The sequence below is a fragment of the Meriones unguiculatus genome, chromosome 14 (assembly GCF_030254825.1).
Source record: "Meriones unguiculatus strain TT.TT164.6M chromosome 14, Bangor_MerUng_6.1, whole genome shotgun sequence".
Classification (NCBI taxonomy): Eukaryota; Metazoa; Chordata; class Mammalia; order Rodentia; family Muridae; genus Meriones; species Meriones unguiculatus.
This window is the reverse complement of record NC_083361.1, coordinates 90,964,799-90,986,133: the sequence shown is the minus strand read 5'-3', so window position 1 is coordinate 90,986,133 and position 21,335 is coordinate 90,964,799. Positions and strand designations below refer to the sequence as shown.

General features: G+C 40.5%; 1 protein-coding gene across 1 annotated transcript in view; it reads left to right on the top strand.

The window, feature by feature from the left end:
• Positions 1 to 21,335, top strand: part of Ovch2 (ovochymase 2) — a 42,581-nt gene that overhangs the window by 18,578 nt on the left and 2,668 nt on the right. Inside the window, exons 13-16 of the mRNA XM_021659315.1 lie at positions 33 to 126; positions 903 to 1,034; positions 4,033 to 4,113; positions 19,772 to 19,883. Coding sequence (XP_021514990.1) covers positions 33 to 126; positions 903 to 1,034; positions 4,033 to 4,113; positions 19,772 to 19,883 — 419 coding nt within the window. The remainder of the gene's footprint in view (positions 1 to 32; positions 127 to 902; positions 1,035 to 4,032; positions 4,114 to 19,771; positions 19,884 to 21,335) is intronic.

The window sequence follows — 21,335 nt, the reverse complement described above, 5'->3', positions numbered from 1 at the left end:
GCTTCTCTAGATGTAACCAGGCATCTTCTCAGCTATCATTTCAGAGCCTAGAAGTAGAGGAAAATGGAGACTGCACTTCTGACTATGTGACTGTACATAGTGATGTCGAGAGGGAGAAGGAAATAGGTTTGTATTCCCCCAAAGCCCTGGTTTCTTCTGGTTTATCCTTGGACCTGATCTTGAGATGAGGAATAAAAGGATATATCTTAATTTTCCTTTGTTCGCAGCACCTACTCCATCTCTCTCTATGGTCTCACTGCCATTCCTTCTGCTTTTATGTGGACAGGTAAAAAGCAAGGACCAAAGAACTATTTGAACCAAAATGTGAAGGGCCAATGAAGAGGAATCAGATAGACAAGCTTTATGAGTTAGGAAGGTAGCTTGGTGATCAAGTGCTTGCCAAGCATGCACAAGGCCCTTTGTTTCACCCCTAGCCACCTCAAAAAACTGTTTAGTAAGTCTTGTGGCTAGAGGCCACAAGTGGTTTAGCACAGTGGTTCTCAACCTTCCTGATGCCATGAGCCTTTAATGCAGTAAGTACCTCATGTTGTGGTGACCCCAATTATAAAACTACTTCATGGCTACTTCATAAGTGTAATTTTGCTACTGCTTATGAATCATAAATGCAAATATCTGATATACCATCCTCAAAGTGGTCTTTACTCACAAGTTGAAATCCACTGCTTTAGCAGCACTTCAGTAGCATTTGGCAGATGAGACAAACCTGAAATGCTGGTGGGGTCAAATACACATTTTGAAGAGGAAAATCCCTTTGTTTTGAAGATAATTGTGATGTTTGTCATAAAACCTTGTCAACAACTATCTAAAGCACAACTTGTTTTTTCTTTATCTGATGCCATATCTATTCACTTGGCATCACTTACCTGCATGGGACCTCCCAGCTCGGTTCTGTGGCTATGTGGTACCCAGCCCTGTGCTGAGCTCCTCCAGTGTGATGCTCATCAGCTTCCAATCAGATGAAAATGGCACCGCCAGGGGCTTCCAGGCTGAAGTCTCCTTCATTTCTAGAGCAGGTAAGATGTTAGAGGCATCAGCTCTCAAGTTCCCAATTCTAAGCCTTACACCAAGGTAGAAAAGGACAATGAGCATGCATACCACTGATGCTCCTTAAAAAAGCATCCTATAAAGTCTCATAATCCTGAATAGGAGACATTAAATCATTTGATGTTTGTAGGAATAAATGTGGTTAGGTTTTACAAATCTCTGGTATATGTCTATCACCCAGTCAGTATATAAGTTTACAGAAGTTTATGTAAGTATATAAGATGGTTTATAAGTATACAACCAATCTCATTTAGTATATATACATATATGTATATATTTACTCATAAACTTTAAATTCATGGAGAACAGTGCTATAAATCTTGTCTAAAATAAGGTTATTTGACACATGTATTTTGTTTTGTTTTTGTTTTGAGACTGACCTGGTATTCGATGTAACCTCAAACTCATTATCTTCCTGCCTCCTTCTCTTAAATGGTGGGATTACAGACTGTACTGCCATACCTAGATCGTGCAATTTTTTTCCTCTTTTTTTTTGTGAGTGTGTATGTGTGTGTGTGTGTGTGTGTGTGTGTGTGTGTATCTACACATGCACATGCCACAGCAGATATTTTGAGATTAGAGGACAGCTTGCAGGAGTCTGTTCCCTCCTTCTAGCATGTTGGTCCCAGGAATTGAACTCAGGTCATCAAGTTTGGTAGCCAACATCTTTACCACCTGAGCCATCTTGCCAGTCTCAAGTTCATGTATTTTCCATGAGATACATCATAGTCTTTCTTGGCACTTTAGCACTATGCTTTGGAGCCATATTAAACAACTAGATCACTAATAAAAAACACAAAAGCACACACACACACAGAAGCAAAATGATAGAGCACTAAATAGACTGTGAAAAGAACTTTCATTTGTAGTATGAAAGCTGGAACAAGAAGGCAGAATGTGAGAATGATGAAATGGAAGTTAAGAACACTTTCTGTTCTTGCATAGGGCCCAAGTTCAATTCCCAGTATTCAGGGTAGCTTATAACCATATGTGTTGTTGATTATTAATATTTATTATTGATTTATCTTTTAGTTAAGCAGTGGTTATTCCTAAACCAGCTGTATACCCAAATCACCACACAGAGACTAGGATTTATTTAATTAACCTAGAGCACAATGCTGGGCAATAATTACTCCATCCTAAATCTCCAAGCATGCATAGTTTTCTCCCATTCAGATATCCCACATTATACTTGCTTTTAGTCATATCTTAGGTACAGTTCATCTCTCCTCATGGTTCCAAATTCTCTCCTGCCGATCTCTGTTCTCCAACTCCCACTCGCTTCTCTCTCCTCCCCCCTTCCAGACCAGGATGTCCCACTCTATTCTCTCCATTGCACAGCATTGGCTGGTTGTTTTATTGAAAATACAGAGAACAAATGGTGGCATGCTTACACAAACTTGAGACAGGTGATGCTTAGAATAAACATCACAATACAATGTCCGGATTGAAACCAGAGAGTGGGGTATAGAAATCAGCATTTGAATGAACAAGGGTAAATTGTATACATTCCACAAGAACATTATAGCAACATCTATGTAACTCTGGTTCGAGGGAGACTAGACTCTCTTCTAGTCTCCACAGGCATCAAGCATGCACACACACACAGTGCACATACATACATGCATATACAAGCAAAACATTTATACACATAGAATTTTTAAAAATCTGAAGAAAAAAAAAAAGGATGATGCAGTGGCTGAATGTTGGCTTGTTCCACCTTTGCTCGTAACATGAGCACCAAATATTTCACAAAAGCACCATGATTGTTGCTTATTGGATTGTATCCTACTTACTATTCTATTGCTATGAACAGACACTATAACACAGCAAATCTTATAAAAAAGAAATTATTTAATTGAGAGCTTACTTATAGTTTGAGGTGTTTAGTCCATTATCATCATGGTCAGAAGCAGACAGACACGGTGCTGGAGCAGCAACTGAGAGCCTTCCAACCTTATTCAAAAGGCACCAGGCAGAAAGAGAGGGAGACTGGCCTGAGCAGGCCCACTCCCAGAGATATACCTTCTCCAACAAGGCCACACTACTCTATCTTCCCCGACACTTCCACTCCCTGGTGACCAAGCATTTTAATATAGGAGCCTAGCGGAGAAGCATTCTCATTCAAACCTCAGAATAGGTTTTTGATACTTCAAAGTCCACCCTTGGTGACTCACCTTCTCCAACAAAATCCTACCCCCTAATCCTTTCTAAACAGTCTGCAGGCTGGGAACGAGGCATTCAAATATATGAGCCATTCTCATTCAAACCGTCACAGGTTACATAAACTTTAGTGATTAGACAGGTTCATATTTGGAAGGCACAAAGAATGAATATTGACTGCACCTCTGAATCTTGGCTAGTCCTTTCTAAATGTGTGGCCTTAGGAATTTAAGACTCATTGATTCCAATCTTATAATGGGGGATAATTCACATATAAAGGTGTATGGAGAGCTATGATCAGTGATACCTTCTTGGCATGCATGAGGCCCTGGATGGAACTTCTAGTTCAGCTAAGAAAAAAAAAAAAAAAAAAAAAAAGAAAGAAACAACAGTGAAATAAAAGTTAAATCAGAGAAGACTCACTCTCTTGGCTATGAGCAAATGTGTAATGCGTACCCAGGGAACAGGTCATGAAGCACCTCCATCCATCCTCAAGCCCTGGGTCCTTGTGCTACCCCACCTCCACATTTTCACATTTGGAAGTTCTCATAATTCTTCTTCTGTGTGGAAAATCCAAAGAGCCAGTTATCTACTTCCCAAGTTTTCCATTTCCATTAGACTTTAAACAGCTGCTGAAGGGGGACCAGGCTGAAGTTAAAATATTCAACCTCTCTGTTAAGAGACCCATGTAGCCCTACTTACTGAGCTGTCTCCACAATTCTGACAATATTATCATAAATCATTTTCTGATGTCCCAGACTTGACAGTCTGAGAGCCTAGCAATCTCATTATGTTTATACTCAGATTTCAATATCTCCGTCTCAGAGGATGAGTCCATGCCTCTGGAGACATGGGATGTGCCACCTGGAGCAATGGAAGTTTCTGGTAAGCTGTTTTGGGGAATGTGACTAAGCAATCAACTCAGGGGTTAGTAAGAGCTGGGATAAATTAATGTCTTCTAAAGTGTGCTGGAATCCTAAACTTCAGTACCCTGAAAGGTGACCCTTTTATTTGGAGATACGGTCTCTATAGAAGTAATTGGCTTAAAATGAGGTCATTACAGCATGCCAATCCTAAATAACTTAAGTCTTCATAAAATGGGGATATTTGGATGCAGAGAGAGACACCATACAACAACATATGAAGATGAAGTCAAACATTGGGGGACTCCAGCAACTGACAGTGGCATACCAAAACAAGTGGAGAGGTATTGAAGGCATTGAGAAGAGTTGCAACCCTCAGAAAGAATCAGCATGCTGACACACTCACCTTGGACCCCTGTCCTCTAGAAATGTAAGACAATAAATCTCTGCTATCCTAGCCACTGGTGCAATTTGTAGTGTTCATTTAACAGAAACATTAGCAAATTAATTCATCAGAAATGGCTAGCCCATTTGTCCTGGCTGACCAAACACCCACAGCACTGGCAATAGGGAAGAAAAACCAGAGTCCAAGGCTGAAGTTGTTCACCATAGGAAGCCTCTCTTTGTCTTTCTCTGAATCTTTCTTTTTCTCTCTCTCCCTTGAGACAAGGTCTGATATAACTCAGGCTGACCTCAAAGATGACCTTGAGTACCTGATCCTCCTTCCTCTGGCTGCAGTGTGATAGAATTTCAGGTGGGCACCACCATGCCTGGTTTATACAGTGCAAGGTATCAAACCCAGGGCTTCAAGCTTGTTAAAACACGCTTTTGATATGGCCTTACAACTATCCCTCTCCTCTTTTGGGGAGAAACCACACCCCTTCCCTTGAAGACTTTTTAACTGATCAAGCCAGGTCAACCCCTGTAAGCCCAGGATGGTCTGCACCTGAAGGTAACAGGTTAGGGATTTTAGTTACAGTGATAAGATCCCTTCTCAGCAAATCCAACATGGGTGTCTGGTTGAAAAACTGCATGTGATAGCCTAACCAAGTTGATAGCTCAAAAAAGCTAATACAGAGCTGTGTGGGATATAGTCATTGTCCTTTCTGCTCTGAACAGCACAAAAATTTCCAGACACAAGGAGGGAAAAAAAAAATCCTTTCCCAAGTTAGGTAAGGAGGGTTCACTGTGTGTCAAGTAGTGGCCTGACTCATAAGACCTCTACACTGAAACCTGTTAGCTGGTCTCCTATGCTTTTGTACCAGTGAGCATTGAAAATGACTGGTCCTTTCTTTTATGTGGCTTCTCCATGACACCCATGAACAAACGTGTACTGACATATTTCATATGGATGATACAGTATCAAGGGGACCAAGAAAGAGATAGAAGTAGTAGAACTTTTATAATTTGCTATTCTGATAGTGTGTGTGTGTGTGAGAGAGAGAGAGAGAGAGAGAGAGAGAGAGAGAGAGAGAGAGATGGGTGGGAGGGAAGAAGGGAGGGATATAGAGAGGGGGAGGAGAAAGGGGGAAGCACATAGCTTTTATTTTACTTATTTGTTGTTATTTCCTCACATTCTTTGATACACAGAGACACCAAGTAATATAATGAGGACAGTGAAGGCTGCCTTTAGTGAGGAGGGATTTGAGTTAGCTGAACCTTTTTTGTTCTGCCTTCTTTGACATTGACCTCTTGATGGGGAGAAGATGCTCCAGGTAAAGCATGAATGCAGTGTTTTCTTCTCTTGGCCACCAGGGGGCACATTTAGCAAAACAATTTTGGTATCCTAAACCAAGACCAGTATTTCCTGAAGTTACATAACAACAATGAGCAAGACATTCATTGTTTTATTGCAATGGACTACTGGGATGCTCAGAGCAAAGTAGGTGTCAAATAAAAATTTGGTAAATAAAAAATAGTCTACAAATGGCTCCTGAAGTCAAACTTCAATGAGGGGCTTTCCTGACTTTTCTCTCACTGAACTCAAACCTTGACAAATTTCTTGATTTACACATGCATCAGAGAAACTTAAAAAGAATAAGAAAAAAATTTACATGTGTCCTATTTAAGTTCCATGCATGATACAGGTAAGGGCCACAGCAAGAGGACAAAGGGAAACTCTAGGCCCTTCGTCTACTACCCACTGAAAACACACTTTTACAGCTTTGCCATGAAACTCCAGTTTAGACCACAGCAAGGGAGTGCTGACAGACTAGATGATCCTTCTGAGACAAAAAACACCCAAAGAACAGAGAGGGAGAGTTGTGACTGAGGGGGAAATTCTCATAATAAATTCTCAGCAGGCTCTTAAAATCAACTCAGACATCTAGTAGTCCATCAGCACAAAATTACAGCCCCTTCATAGTGAAAACTTCTCTTGGTGTTTACCAGAAACCCTCCAGCCTTTCTATATTCTTAAAATCACTAAGTATTGAGGTCCTCTAGCTGAGCAATGCATTAGCTCCCACTAACTTCTGTAGGCAACACCTTTAACATGTTGATATGGTAACAGTTCCCCAGGTTACTTTGTAGATACTTGAAGGCTGCCTTTGTCCATAAGAGTAATATTTCACTGGAGCCTAAGATACCCAATAAATGAGGAAAGTGAAATGGAAGGCTCAGCATCTATGTATTCACAATCTATCAGCCCCATTGCTGTCTTGACCCTCGGGTCAGATTATTCTCAGCTGTGCATATAGACATATTGAACATTTTGGTTTGGTCAAAACTACAGTAATTCAGGACTAACTTGGTTTATTACTTGTTGCTTCTGGTCTGTATTTCTCCTATCCCACCCCTACGCCTTCTCGACAACTCAAGTATCCAATGTGCCTCAATGTTGTAAACTCTGGGACCTTTCCCAGAGCAAACCATGAGATCAGGTTACTTATGCTAAATAATGAGTCATTCAGCAGTTATCGGATTAAATCACCACTTGTTAGCCTGCAAAGCCCAAGGCAAGAATGCTAGCTCACAAGACACAAACATCTTTTGAACTTGTGCCCACTACCAGTAAATAACTCTACCAAACTTTAGCTGACCCAGAGTAACAACAAGAGCTTGCTGCTTCTGCTGCTTAGCATGTAGCTGTTTGACCCCCACCCCACCCCATCCATCACTGCTTCTGTCCACATCACTCCATGCCCTAACATCCTGCCCAAGGTAAGTTATCATGAAAAGAACCAGTGATTGTCCCTGTGCTTTGCTTATAACTTCAGAACCAGACAAACAATGTACTATGTTATTAACATGTGTGATAATAATATATAAACAATGATGTCGTGCAACCACATGGATAAAATACATTTTCTTTTAAGGCTTGAAATTTCCTTCACAATTTCTAAATTTTTGTTTAATATTTTTCAAATAATTGGAAGAATCATCTCCTAGTGAGAGCTACTCTGCTGAGGTTTTCCTATTTGTTGCCTTGAGCAATATAAAACATTCCCTGTTGGTCAACACCCCCTTCTTTTAAGATAGCTTCTACTTCATGTTCCCAATTTTATATAGCTTTAAAATACTTTGAAAAGTAGATTGGCTAGTGTTTCTATCATTAATAATTTTTTTTTCTTTTCTTAGAAAAAAAATTTTTTGTTTGTTTGTTTGTTTTTACTTTGAATCTTCCTATGTTTCCTTGCAAGTCCACAGAGCAAAGCAACACCTTCTGGAGCCTCATTTTCTGACTAGGGCTAAGTAGGGCATTTGAACCTCAAGTAGGATGTCCCTCCCGCGGGACTAGGACTAGTTATTTATGGGGGATTCGAAAAGGCCTTCACCTGAAAGGCAAAATGGGCGAGAAAGAAGAGCAGGACCAAGCTGACCAAAGTCTTGTCAAGGTCTCGTTTATTGAAAGAAAGCTACTTCTTTTTAAGGCAGTCTTATCAGGAAGCAGGCAAGCAGGGCAGGGGGAGTCAGCCTCAGCAGGCCTGGAAAAGGAACATCTTGCAGTTTCTCTCGGGAAGTTCTAGCCTGTCTCTCTCCAAGGAGACAATTTATCTTGAAGGCCATTTGTTAGACAATTACCCAAGGCCAGGAACAGGAGAGTTCGAGTCATAGGAATTTTACTGGAGCAGTCAGCCTCCAGCATCTCCCTCTCAGTCTCCGGCAGTAGGAGGCAGGTTCCACCCCATGGAGTTGGGTAGACCAGGTACAGAAGCTGCAGTTCCTTATCAGAAGAGTTCAAGCAGCCCAAGCCTTACATTCCTCTGCCCATCAGTGGATACATTTACCACATCTTCATCTTATCGTGAAAGGTCCATCAAGCATGTAATTATCCACCCCGCCTCTGTTGTATTACTGTGGACTATGTCTTGGTGCCACAAATCTAGCTGATTTGTACCAGTGCAATTGGCACACTCATCTACACTCACCTGGCCTGTCTGCCTGGGAGGGTCCTGGGCTACCAGCTTTCTAGGTATGTTAGAGTCACAGAATGGCTGTCCTTCAGGCCTGGGATAAACTTTTTCCTATGTTCTTGGTACCTGAGTTCACAGCTCTTCACAAACTCCCAATGTTTTGGTATAACTTTTCTCTGGGATGAAAGGTGAAGATAATTGTCTTCATGTCTAAAAAAGGGGGGGGCTCTCCCCTACTGGTGAGATTTCTCAGTAGGGGAAAGGACTCCCATCAAGCATGAGGACCTGAGTTCAGCACCTTAGACACACATAGAAGTAAAACAACTCCTAATAGTTGCTTTCTAACACGCACACACACACACACACACACACACACACTGAATAAACAAAATACAAAGTTATAAAACTTGAAAAAAAAAAAAACAAAGATTTTTTTGTTATGGTTCAGATAAGAAACCCTTCAAGAATTCACGTGTTGAGGCTAGAAGAGACAGACCAGTGGTTAGAGCACTTGTTGTTCTTGCAGAGGACCCGAGTTCGGTTCCCAAGACCACCAGCTGCTTGTAATTCCAGTTCCTGAGGCTCCAAAGCCCTCTTTTGGCCTCCAAGGACACAAAATAAATACAGTGCACAGATACAAATGCAGGCAAAATACCCATACTTAAAAATAAAAATAAATAAATCTTTTTAAAGAATTCACATATCAAAGGTTACATCCAAGCTGGGAGATAATGAGTCAAAATAATTCTTCCTCCTTTAAGCTGTTTTCTTAGTTTTGTCATAATGATGGGAAGTGACTAGCTGGCTTGTACACTTACAGAGATATGCATTCACACACTGTTGGAAGTCAGCTCTCACTGGCTAATTCAACTGAAGCTCAGTGATCTTTGCTCTGCCCCCAAGCTGCCTTGCATTAGAGAATGTGACCTTAACTTCACACCATTCCTATACCACCCATCCCTGCTCCATCCGCAGGCCAAGCATGGATCACTTGGTTCATTAATCCTTTCACTCAGTCTGGTGGACACCTTCACTGCATGCTATCTTCTTCACAGAGATCTCTCTTAGTACTGGAGATGCAACTCTAAGCCCAGTCTCTGGTTTCAAATATCCAATTTGAGAACTGAGTATATCTGGCCCCCTACTTCAAGGTGGTGAACCCATAGTCCAGGTGTGAGTGACAAGAAAGGCTTCAGCAGGGGCCTGACACCTATCTGTGCTGTATCTTAGAAGATCTTCAGGTTAGCAAAAAGGAAAAGTGTGCAAAAGAAATGGCATGGGCTAAAGATAGGAAAGACTTTATTATTTTATTTCATTTTTTAATAAGGCAGGAGCTCTCTATAGAGCTCTGCTGACCTGGAACTCACTGTGAGGACCAAGCTGGCCTCAAACTTTAGAAAAGAGCTATTTTTTACTTTAACAACAGGGATTCCTTGCCTATAAGGGGATAAAAAGTCCAACAAGCTATAATGACTTAAAATCCCATCTTCACCTCTAAATCGCACTGTGGGTATTGTGCCTTCTTCACTGCAGGGATAGTATGGGGAGCCGTAGGTGCTAGCTTCACTTTTGAAAGAAGCAAGTATCCCTGCTAGATAGCCTGGTCATTAACAATCTTTCTTTCTACCTCCCACTTATAGGACAGTCAGCTTGAGCCCAGGCTGTGGACAGATTCACACCCAGAGTCTTCTGTTTGCACCCAAGCCTTTGTTGACTATTTCAGCCCATATCTCTGTGGCGACAGACTTTAAAAGAATATGTTTGCTGAGTTGTTGAACTTCCTTCCCATAGAGTGTCCACTTCTCCCCACAGTTTTCTACAGGAACCCTAGAGTCGTCTCTCTTAAGAGAAGACCTCATACCTGCTCATGAAACAAGTGCATGCAATACTCAAAGACTCATGTTCAGAGGAGATGAGGAGGTGGCAGTTAAAGTGAGGCCTTTTGTCTGTTGTAGTGATAAACCTAAAAATGTTTCAAGTAAATATTTGTCTAGAAAGGAACAGAGCAGATGATGCAGTAACAGGAAGAAATGCAGAGGAAATGGGATACACTTTCAATTGCTCCTGAATTGTCTTTCACCATGCCAGAAATCTAACTTGTTCTTAACAAAATCTAGGCTGGGCAACTCTGCAATATCAGCTCATATGACCCAATTATGGTCCTTTTGACAAAAGCATTATTTAGCATCTGTCTCTGGTAGCCATCCTTTCAGGAACAAAGGTTGGAAAAAAGACACAGTTTTCACAGTTCTAACAACTTATCAGACCACTTTGAAGGACAGACTGGAGCTGAGACAGTGACATACCTGTGCCATACCTTAACCAAGGCTGCTTTAGTTATACATACCTCTTGTCTTCTTTTTAAATCTTAGCCTTCTGTCAGGAGCCCAAACCAAAGATGGGCCTAAGTGTTTGTCTTCCCAATGTGGCCACATTCATTACTACTGGTTTCTTTAATTAGTCTGTTGAGGATGGGTAGCTGAGCCGAGGTTGTTAGCACTGCTAGAACCTAGCTTCTAACCCTAACAGCTCTGATAATAAATGGCCAGGTGAAAAATGAAGGTGTCAACTCCAGCCAGAGAAACAGGTAGGCTGACTGCCCTCTGTTCCTCCAAATTAAGTCTCACAGTTTCATCTCCAGCTCTGCAATAAAACACCAACTGCAGCCTCCCTTCCCCCTCTACTCTCATCTCTAGTGGATCCCACAAATCTTCCCCTTTTACAACTGCTTTATTCCAGCACCCAACTCTAGTAGGCATTCCCTGACAACACAATAGCCACTCCTTCCTGCCAGAGAAGCAAGTAGCCTGACTACAGATACTCTCTCCATTTTTCCAAATCCAACCCCCCAGTCTCACCCCACCTCTGTAGCAGAACTCCTGTGGTTACCTTGCTCCACTTCACCTCTGGTGGGAACCAAAGATCTTCCTCCCTTCCCCTTCCTCCCTTGACTCTTTGCTTTATCTCACCCCCCCAACTCCAGCAGGTGATCCCTGAAAACATACTGTCCATTCCTGCCAGAAAATCAGGTAGGCAGATTCTCACCTCTCACTCTGCTCCTCCAAATCAATTTCCCTATCTCATCCCCAGCTCTACAACAAAACACCTGCTGTAGCTCCCTTTTCCCCCTGCCCCATCTCCAGCTGATCCCTCAGATCTTCCCTTCTAATCTCTTGGGGACCCACAGGCCATTCCGACTAGGAAAGTAGGTAGGTTGACTGCAGAGCCTAACCCTAACCCTCCACCCCCTCACCCTCCACTTCCCATTCCCCACCCCCTGCCACCCACTCCTCTAAGTCCAATCCCCCAGTGTCATTCTCAGCTTTTAAGGAGACTTTCTGCTGTGCCCTTTTGGCATTCTCTGCCCCCATTCTCAGAGAACTAATTAAGCAGATCCTGGTACACCCGTTCTTCCTCCCTCTTTCGAAGCCCCTTGACCATGTTCATTCTTAAGTCTGAGGTCCTAATACCCAGAAACATATTTTACCTGGAACTCCCAGTGGCCACAACTATCAAGAACCCCAGCAATACACAGCCATCATTGTCTCCTAAAATCCAGAGAGGAAAAATAAACCTTATATCCAATCCTATAAAGATGATAGAGGAAATAAATAAATCCCTTAAAGAAATACAATCAAACAGGTAAATAAAATGAATAAAATAGTTCAAGACCTGAAAATGGAAATAGAAAGGATAAAGAAAATACAAACTGAGGCACTCCTGCAGATGGATAAACCTAGGTAAGAGAGCAGTTACTACAGACATAAGAATCACCAACAGAATACAGAAGATGAAAAAGAGAATTTCAGGTGTAGAAGATATGATAGAAAAAATTGATATATCAGCCAAAGAAAATGTTAAATTTAAAAAGTTTCCAACATAAAAAAAATTCAGGAAATTTGGGACACTATAAAAAGACCAAACCTAAGAATAATAGGAATAGCAGAAGGAGAAGATTCCCAGTTCAAAGGCCCAGAAAATATTTTCAAGAAAATCACAGAAGAAAATGTCCCCGACCTAAAGAATGAGATGGCTATAAACATACAAAAAGCTTACAGAATACTAAATAGATTTCTCACCATATAATAATCAAAACACTAAATGTACAGAACAAAGTAAAACTATTAAAAGCTGTAAAGGAAAAAGGCCAAGTAACTTATACAGGCAACACTATTAAAATTACACCAGACTTCTCAACAGAGACTTTAAAAAACAGAAGGGCTTAGGAAGATATCTTATACCCTCTAAGAGACCACAGATGCCAGCCCAGTCTACTATGCCCAGCAAAACTTTCAAGCACTATAGATGGAGAAAACAAGATATTCTGTGACAAAACCAAATTTAAGCAATATCTTCCTACAAATCCAGCTCTACAGAGGATACTAGAAGAAAAACTCCAACACAAGGAGGTTAACTACATCCAAGAAAACACAGGAAATAATCTTACACCATCAAAACCAAAAGAAGGGAAATAAACACACACTACCACCATCAACATCAAAATAACAGGAATTTAAAAAAATCATTGGCCATTCAACACCAATGGACTCAATTCCCCAATTAAAAAAAAAAAAAAAAACCCTCAGGCTAACAGAATGGATGCAAAAACAAGATCCATCATCCTGCTGCAAACAAGAAACAGCTCAGTAACAAAGATAGATACTACTTTAGAGTAAGGGCTGAAAAACGTTTTCCAAGCAAACAGACACAAAAAGCAGCTAGAGTAACCATACTAATATCTAATAAAATAGACTTTCAACCAAAATTAATCAAAAGAGATGGGGAAGGGCATTTCATATTCATCAAAGGAAAAAATCCACCAAAATGACATCTCAAATCTGAATGCCCCAAATATAAGAGCACCTCATTTGTTAAAGAAACATTACTAAAGCTTAAATCACACATAGTAACTCACATGTTAACAGTGGGAGACTTCAACACCCAATTCTCACCAATGGAAAGGTCATGTAGATAGAAACTAAACAGAAATAATGAAACTAACAGATGTCATGAATCAAATGGACCTAATAGATATTTATAGAATATTTCACCTAAACACCTGTTTTCACCCAAACACAAAAAAATATACCTTCTTCTCAGCACCTGATGGAACGGCCTTCAAAACTGGCTATATACTCGGCCACAAAGCAAGTCTCAACAGACACAGAAACTTTGAAATAACCACCTGTATCTTATCAGACCACAATGAATTAAAGCTGGACTTCAACAACAACAGAAACAGAAAGCCAACAAACTCATGGAAACTGAATAACTCTTTATTCGATGACCACTGGGAAGGAAGATTTTCTAGAATTCAATGAAAATGAAGGCACAACATACCCAAACTTATGGGACACAATGAAAGAGAAAAGTATATGGCATTAGGCACCTTCATAAAGAACTTGGAAAGATCCCATACTAGCAAGTTAACAACACACCTGAAAGCTCTAGAGTGAAAAGAAGCAAACACATCCAGGAGTAGATGGCAGAAAATAATCAAACTCAGGGCTGAGTACAATAAGAAAGAAAGAGAACAATACAAAGAATCAACCAAACCACCAGTTTGTTCTTTGAGAAAATCAACAAGATAAACAAACCCTTAGCCAAACTAACTAAAAGGCAGAGAGACAATATCCAATTTACCAAAATCAGAAATGAAAAGGGCAACACAACAACAGACACCTAGGTGTAGGCATAAGGATATTGCATAATTCAAATGCTGATTTCTTTGCCCCACCCTCACTCCATATCTAGTTGCAATCTTTGTTCAGAGACTCTCCTGTCTCAATGTTGTATAAACACTAAAAACTCCACCAGGAAACTTCCACAGCTGATAAACACTTTGAGAAAAGTGATTGGATACAAAATTAACACACAAATATCAGTAGCCTTCCTACTTATAAATGACAAATGGACTAAGAAAGAAATCAGAAACCTTTCACAATAGAGTCTCAAATAACATAAAATACCTTGGGTTTTGTTGTTGTTTTTTAACCAAGCAAGTGAAAGACTTTTATGTTAAAAAAAAATAATAAAACAAAAAAACAAACCAAAACAAACTTCAACTTCGAGTTGAACTTCAACTTCAAGTCTTAAAAAAAGAAATGAGAAGATATCAGAAGATTGAAAGATTTCCCATCCCCGTGGATCTGTGGGATTAACACAGTAAAAATGCCTACCTTACCAAAGCAATCTACAGATTCAGTTCAATCCCCTATCAAAATCCCAACCCAATTCTTCACAGATCTTGAAAGTACAATTTTCAGCTTCATGTGGAAAAACAAGAAACTCAGGACAGCTTTAAAAAAATTCCTGAATAATAAACCTGCTGGGGGTTTCAAGTTGTACTATCAAGCTATATTAATAAAAAACAGCATGACATTGGCACTAAAACAGACACATTGATAAATGGAATTGAATTAAGGACATAAATCTACACATCTATGGACATCTGATTTTTTATAAAGAAGCCAGAAATACATACTGAAATAAAGATGGCATCTTCTGTAAATAGTGCTGGTCTACCTGGACAGCTTCATGCAAAAGAATCCAAATAGATCTGTACTTATCAACCTATACAAAACTCAGCTTCAAGTGGATCAAAGACCTCAACCTAAAATCAGACACACTGAACATGATAGAGGAGAACTCATTGCCACAGAAGAAGACTTTCTGAACAGAGCACTGACAGTGCAGGCACTAAGAGCGACAATTAATGAGTGGGACCTCATGCAATTGAGAAGCTTCTGCTTGGCAAAGGACACTACTATAATTCAGATAAAGTTGCAGTATACAGAAAGGGAAAAGATTTTTACACACCTGATATTGAAAATATTGAATATTTGAAATATTTGAATATTGAAATTTGAAAATATCTAAAGAACTCAAGAAACTAGATATAAAAAACAAATAACCCAATTAAAATACGGAATATATCTAAACAAAGAATTCTCAATAGAGGAAACTCAAATGGCTGAGAAACACTTAAAGAAATGTTCAACACCCTTAACCATCAGGGAAATGGAAATCAAAACTACCTTGAGATTGCATCTTACACCTGTTAGAATGATTAAGATCAACAAAACAAGTGACAGCTTATTCTGGCGTGGATGTGGAGTAAGAGGAACACTCATCCATTGCTGGTGGGAGTGCAAACCACTATGGCTGTTCTTCAGAAAGATGGGAACCCATCTACCTCAAAATTCAGCTATACCAGTCTTAAGCATACACCCCAAAAATGCTTCATCCTAACACAGAGATGCTTGCTTAGCCATGTTCCTTCATAATAGCCAGAAAATTTAAGTAGCCTTTTTGTCGCTCAGCAGAAGAATAAAGAAAATATGATATATTTATACAATGGAGCATTAATCATTGAGCATAAAAGAAATGACATCATAAATTTTCCAGCAAATGAATAGGAGCAGAAAAAAATCATCCTGAGTGAGGTGTCTCAGACCTAGAAAGAGAAATATGGTATGCACTTGCTTATACAAGGATATTAGCTTTTATGATGATGATAACCAAGCTACAATCCACAGAACCACAGAGGATAGGCACAGAGTAAGGGACTAGAAGAAACAGATAGCTGTCATTAGGAAAGGGAAGTAAAATAGATATTTATAGATGGATGGGGGTGTGTGTGGAGTGAGGTTATCAAGTAGGGCTGAAAAGGAGAAAGGGAGCAGTGGGAACAATATAGGGGACAGATAGATAAAATTAAGGATCATTTAAGAGTAGTATAGAAACTTGGTATAGTCGAAACCTCCTAAAGTATATAAATATGTGAAGGCAACCTAAGTTAAAATGCCAAATAAGGGGGTAGATAGAGCCCCAAATGCCAAATAAGGGAGTAGATAGAACCCCAACTGGCCATCTCTTACCACCAAACGAAGCTTCCAGTACCAGGTTTGGATTACTTCTAACACAAGAATCCCCAAACAACTCAGGTTGTTGCCAGACTATACGTTGCTCTCCACAAACAGACAGCACTTGCTGAAGAAAACACCTACAAAACTCATTGAATATCCTCCTACATAGCTGGTGAACATCCTCCTACATACAGAGCTGGCGCCTACATACAGCCTTCACACCTACATTCCAGCATCTTTGTTACAGAAAGAGAATCTCTCTGACCACTATCAAAATAGAAACATAAACACCACCAAGCCATCCACAAACCTTTTATCTACAAAATAATCAAACTCAGGGCTTTTAGTACAACCTTGTACTACCTGCAAGATGTGCCAGGGCAATGTTGGCACAAAACTTGTGGGAATAATCAACCAGTAGCTGATTTGACTTAAGACCTGCGCTTCAAGATGAACTCAGCTAACACTGCTTGGGGGACATTAAGCAAAAACCAAATAATGCTGGTCTTTAAAAAAGAAAACAAAATGCTGGAGAGATGGCTCAGCGGTTATGAGCACTGACTGTTCCTCCAGAGGTTCTGAGTTCAATTCCCAGCAACCACATGGTGGCTCACAACCATCTACAATGAGATCTGATGCCCTGAACTGGTGCCCTCTTCTGATGTGCAGGCACATGCACAGGCAGAACACTGCATACATAATAAATAAATAAATAAATAAATAAATAAATAAATAAATAATACTCATAGTTCAGTGCCTTGTTCAACCACCGTCAGAGAAGCTTCTTCCTGCAGCACATGGGAAAAAATATAGAGACACAGACAATACTCAGGGAGTGAGAAACCTTAGAACACTCAGCCCTAAACGGGAAGTCTCTACCAACTCTCCCACTCTGAGCTCAGGGAACCAAAATAACAAAAAGACCAAAACAAACAAACCAACAAACAAAACAAAAAAAGGTAACTGGGGTTGGGGATTTAGCTCTGTGGTAGAGCCTAGCAAGTGCAAAGCCCTGGGTTCAGTCCTCGGCTCTGGAAAAAAAAAAAAAAAGACCAAATAACAAAAAGACCAGAGCTCAGGGAACAAAATGTAAGAGATAGAGAGGATGGAGGACACCAAGAAATCAAGTCTCCCTAAATCAACATAAGCAAAGCTCGTATGAACTCATAGAGACTGAACAGCAGCATTTTCAGGGCCTGCAGGGGTCTGCACCAGGTCCTCTGCATATACATTATGCTTCCAGCTTAGTAACTTTATGGGATTCTTGAGTGTGTGAACGAGTGAGTCTCTGACTATTGTGCTCTCTCTCTCTCACTCGCTCTCTGTTTTTCTCAGGCTCTTTTCCTTCTATTGGTCTGTCTTGTCTGACATGAATGTGATAGTTTTGTTTTATCTTATGTTTTATGTTCTATTTTTTTTAAAAATGAATTGAATGAATGAATGAAAAAACCTAGTCACTAGGGTAAAAGTTTTTAACAAGGGAACTGTCATTTATACCTGCTTGGAAAGGGAAAATCCATTTTCTCCAGCAGGATAACACTGGGTATATCAACCACTCCAGGGCGGATCTCATATTTAGGAGTAGTTAACCAACAAATAATGAATGACTCCACAATTTTTTGGGTAGTGCCTTTATTAGGTTGCAGTTTAGTGGTTGGTTGGTTGGTTGGGAGTTTTGGGTAGGGGAGAATGTTATACTTTTTTTCTAGGTTTGGGGTGCTTTTTGGGGGGTTTTGTTGTTGTATTGGGTTTGTTTTAAAGTTGGTTGCTTAGGGAGGATAGGAAAATTTAGAAAAACTTAGGGAAAGGGAAGAATATAATAAAAATATATTAAAATTTAAAAATTGTTTGAAATAATAAAAATATTTTAAAAAAATAAAATAAATTATAAAAGAAAAGGAATTAGAAATCAAGACTCTAGATTCTAATTGCACCAGAAACAGTTTTCTTTGTATATTTACTTTGTATATCATGCTTGACAGGATGATGTATGGGGGATGCCCTCATAAAGGGATGCTGTAATGGAGGGATGTTATCATATAGGATGATGTAGTAGAGGGATATTGTGGTGTAGGGATTCTGTGGTATAGAGTACAGGAAGGTCACAGTTTCTGAGTGAGGCTTCACTGTGAAGTCTATGACTCTGCGTTAATAACATCAATGGAGACTTGAGAATGCCTGTTAGAATTGTCCGTAGTCCAATTTGTTCTGTCTTCACTTACTCTTGTTTTTCAACTTCTGAGACAGATATTGTCTTTACAACAAAACCATTTTCTGAAAATCTCCTGTTTCTGTGCTTTTAAGAGATAAATAAACACTAGGCCAAAGCTGTGAACATCTCAAGGGCACGAAGTAAAATATCCTGCTCTAAATACATTTCCCTACCATATAAAACTGCAGATGGAAGTGGCTCAAAATATGTCCATTTATGAAACCAATTTACATCTATCTATGCTAGTAAAGTAAGAGGAGCATGAAGGCAAAGACCTGTCCTTTGAGATGAATGTACCTGTTTATCTTGGAAAGATCTTTTCACAGGAAGAGTGGATGTGGGAGGATCCTAAACCTGCCCAGCAGAGATCACCACAGCTTTTCCTTTGAGAGTTACTCTGTGGGTGACTGTGCATTGCAAGACAACCTCTGGTGCCTCCTTACTGGAGATTTAGGGTAGAGACCTATCAAACCTAACAAGCTAGACTTGGATACTGAGCCTCAACATGCCAATAAAAAGGCATATGATAGCGAAAGGCAAATAGAAATGATTCTGTGCAGCTACACTGGAAAGAGGAACAAGTATGGAGATCTAACGACCACCTAAGTCCATCTTCAGGGCCCTGGCATGCGGTTTGAGCATGAGTTGAGCACACAAGGTACAGTAACCAAGCAATCCTGGTCAAAGTGTAGTACCATCATTGACCCACCACTGTTTCCTAGGTCCTGGGCCCATCATGCACATAGTCACAACCTCTCCAAGATAAGCTTCCACTCAGGTTTTTCCTTCCCCAGCATGACACTCCTGGAGTAGTTCCATTCCCTTGAGGTCCACTGTATCAGTAGTTTAAGAACAAAAGCACAGGTATCTTTCTCTAAAATGTTTTCCCTGCTTCCAGGACAGTTACACACACCTTCCTTGCCCCCCCCCCTTTTAAAGTTTTTAACTATTTGAATTTGTATTGTATGTGTGCAGCTATCCTTTGCCTGCATGTGTGTCTGTGTACCATGTGCATGCCTTGGTACCCAAAGAGGCAAAAAGAGGATTCAGATCCCCTGGGACTGAAGTTACAAATGGGTGCAAAGAATTAAACCTGGGTCCCATGGAAGTGCAGTGTTCTTAACCATGGAACCACCCCTCCAGCTGCACACTTCTTCCCTCGACCATCTCATGGCTTGTGTTGTCACCAAGTCCCTTTTCCTTTGTGTAACATACAGGTGACAACTATCTGTTCCTCCCCACAAGACTCAGACTTTGCTAATGGCTTCTGTGTCTTTATGCTTCCTGTTAACCTGTTAGAAATCTGTTTATTTCACAGCGTAAAATACCAACATTTTAGAGTGAGAAGAGGAGAATGGTAAGCTTTGCTACACCAGTCCCAGCTTTATTGAAGTGGGAGTTGAAGCTGTTTCCCTTCCTTTGTCTCCATTCCCCCTCTCCTTCCCGCAGCACTCTCTGATTGGACCCCTAAGGCTCTCATCCCCAGATAGTACAATCCTGTGCAGGTGGCAAGTTCACCCTAGTAACAAATTTACGTTCAATTTGACTCCCTGTTGCTCCAAGCTGTGAACTCACAGTCACTACCTTCTGGAGGTTGGAGCTCAGCCTCTGCCCCAACAGATGCTGTTTGGAAAGAGTTGAAGCAACTGCTGAAAATAAATGTGGAGAGCTCAGCAGACATAGCTGTTGAGGAAGGAGATTCCTGGGAGTGGGAAGGACAACAGGAATAGGATTCTGCAAGCTGTTCTTTTTCACTCTTCCCAGTCGCAGCCTCAAGCCAACTCTGGTCAGTCAGGAGTCTCAGTCGCCTTTGCCTTTTTGCAGTCTGAGAAGATCTCTAAGGTCCCTCGGAAATGTGCAAAGTTTTCCATAGCATCCTTCTTTTTGTTTTAATATAAAGTCTCTTGTAGCCCAGACTGGCCTCAAAGTCATTATAGGGCCTGAGATGACCTTGACGTTCTGATTCCTCTGCCTCCACTTGCTGACATCACAGGTATGCATCACTCCACCTGGTTTGTGTACTGCTGGAAATGAACCCAGGGCTTCAATGCACCCTAGGCCATCACTCTACCAACTGAGCTACATCCCCAACCTGCTCTAGTCACATTTCTGTTATGAGTATCAAGGTTGAAAACATTTCAAAAATTCATGTATAGCCACAGTTCTATCCCAACCTGCAGTGCTCAGAGGGGGATTCAGGCCAGGTAGCACCAATATGCTTAATTCTTAAATCCTTAAAGAGAGAACAAGGGAAAGTACAATGGTGCATTGGTTAGTGTTGGTGCCTAGAGTATTCTAGGCTCTCCGTGGACTTCATAAAGCTCACTCCAGTCAAACAAATGTGGCTCTTGTGATACTTTGTCCTGGGTGACATTTGTAGCAAAATACACAAAGGGTGGCCAGTGCCAGAGAGGAGAGGAAAGCTGCTCATGTGGTCTGGCAGAGACAATGAGCTGCAGTTGTGACCAGACAAGAGACAGCTTTTGAGAAAAGATGTTGGCAATGAAAGCAATTAGAGCATTAGAAAAGGAGGAAAGAAACTTCTGAGAATACTTGTAGATACATGCATATACACAATTTAAAATTGAAAAAAATTTAAGATCCAGTTAATGATTATCTGTAAATATTTGACCTTGGTGACTCAGACACTGACGACCTTACAATGAGAAATTTCTGCTCATCTGACACACTGGAGAAGATTTAAGAAGAGAGTTACAGGTTGGGAGAAAGCCTTTACAAGTCATCTGTCTGATATACATTTAGGCCTCTTTTTACTGGTTTATCAGGTGTCTTCAAGACTGGCTGCAAA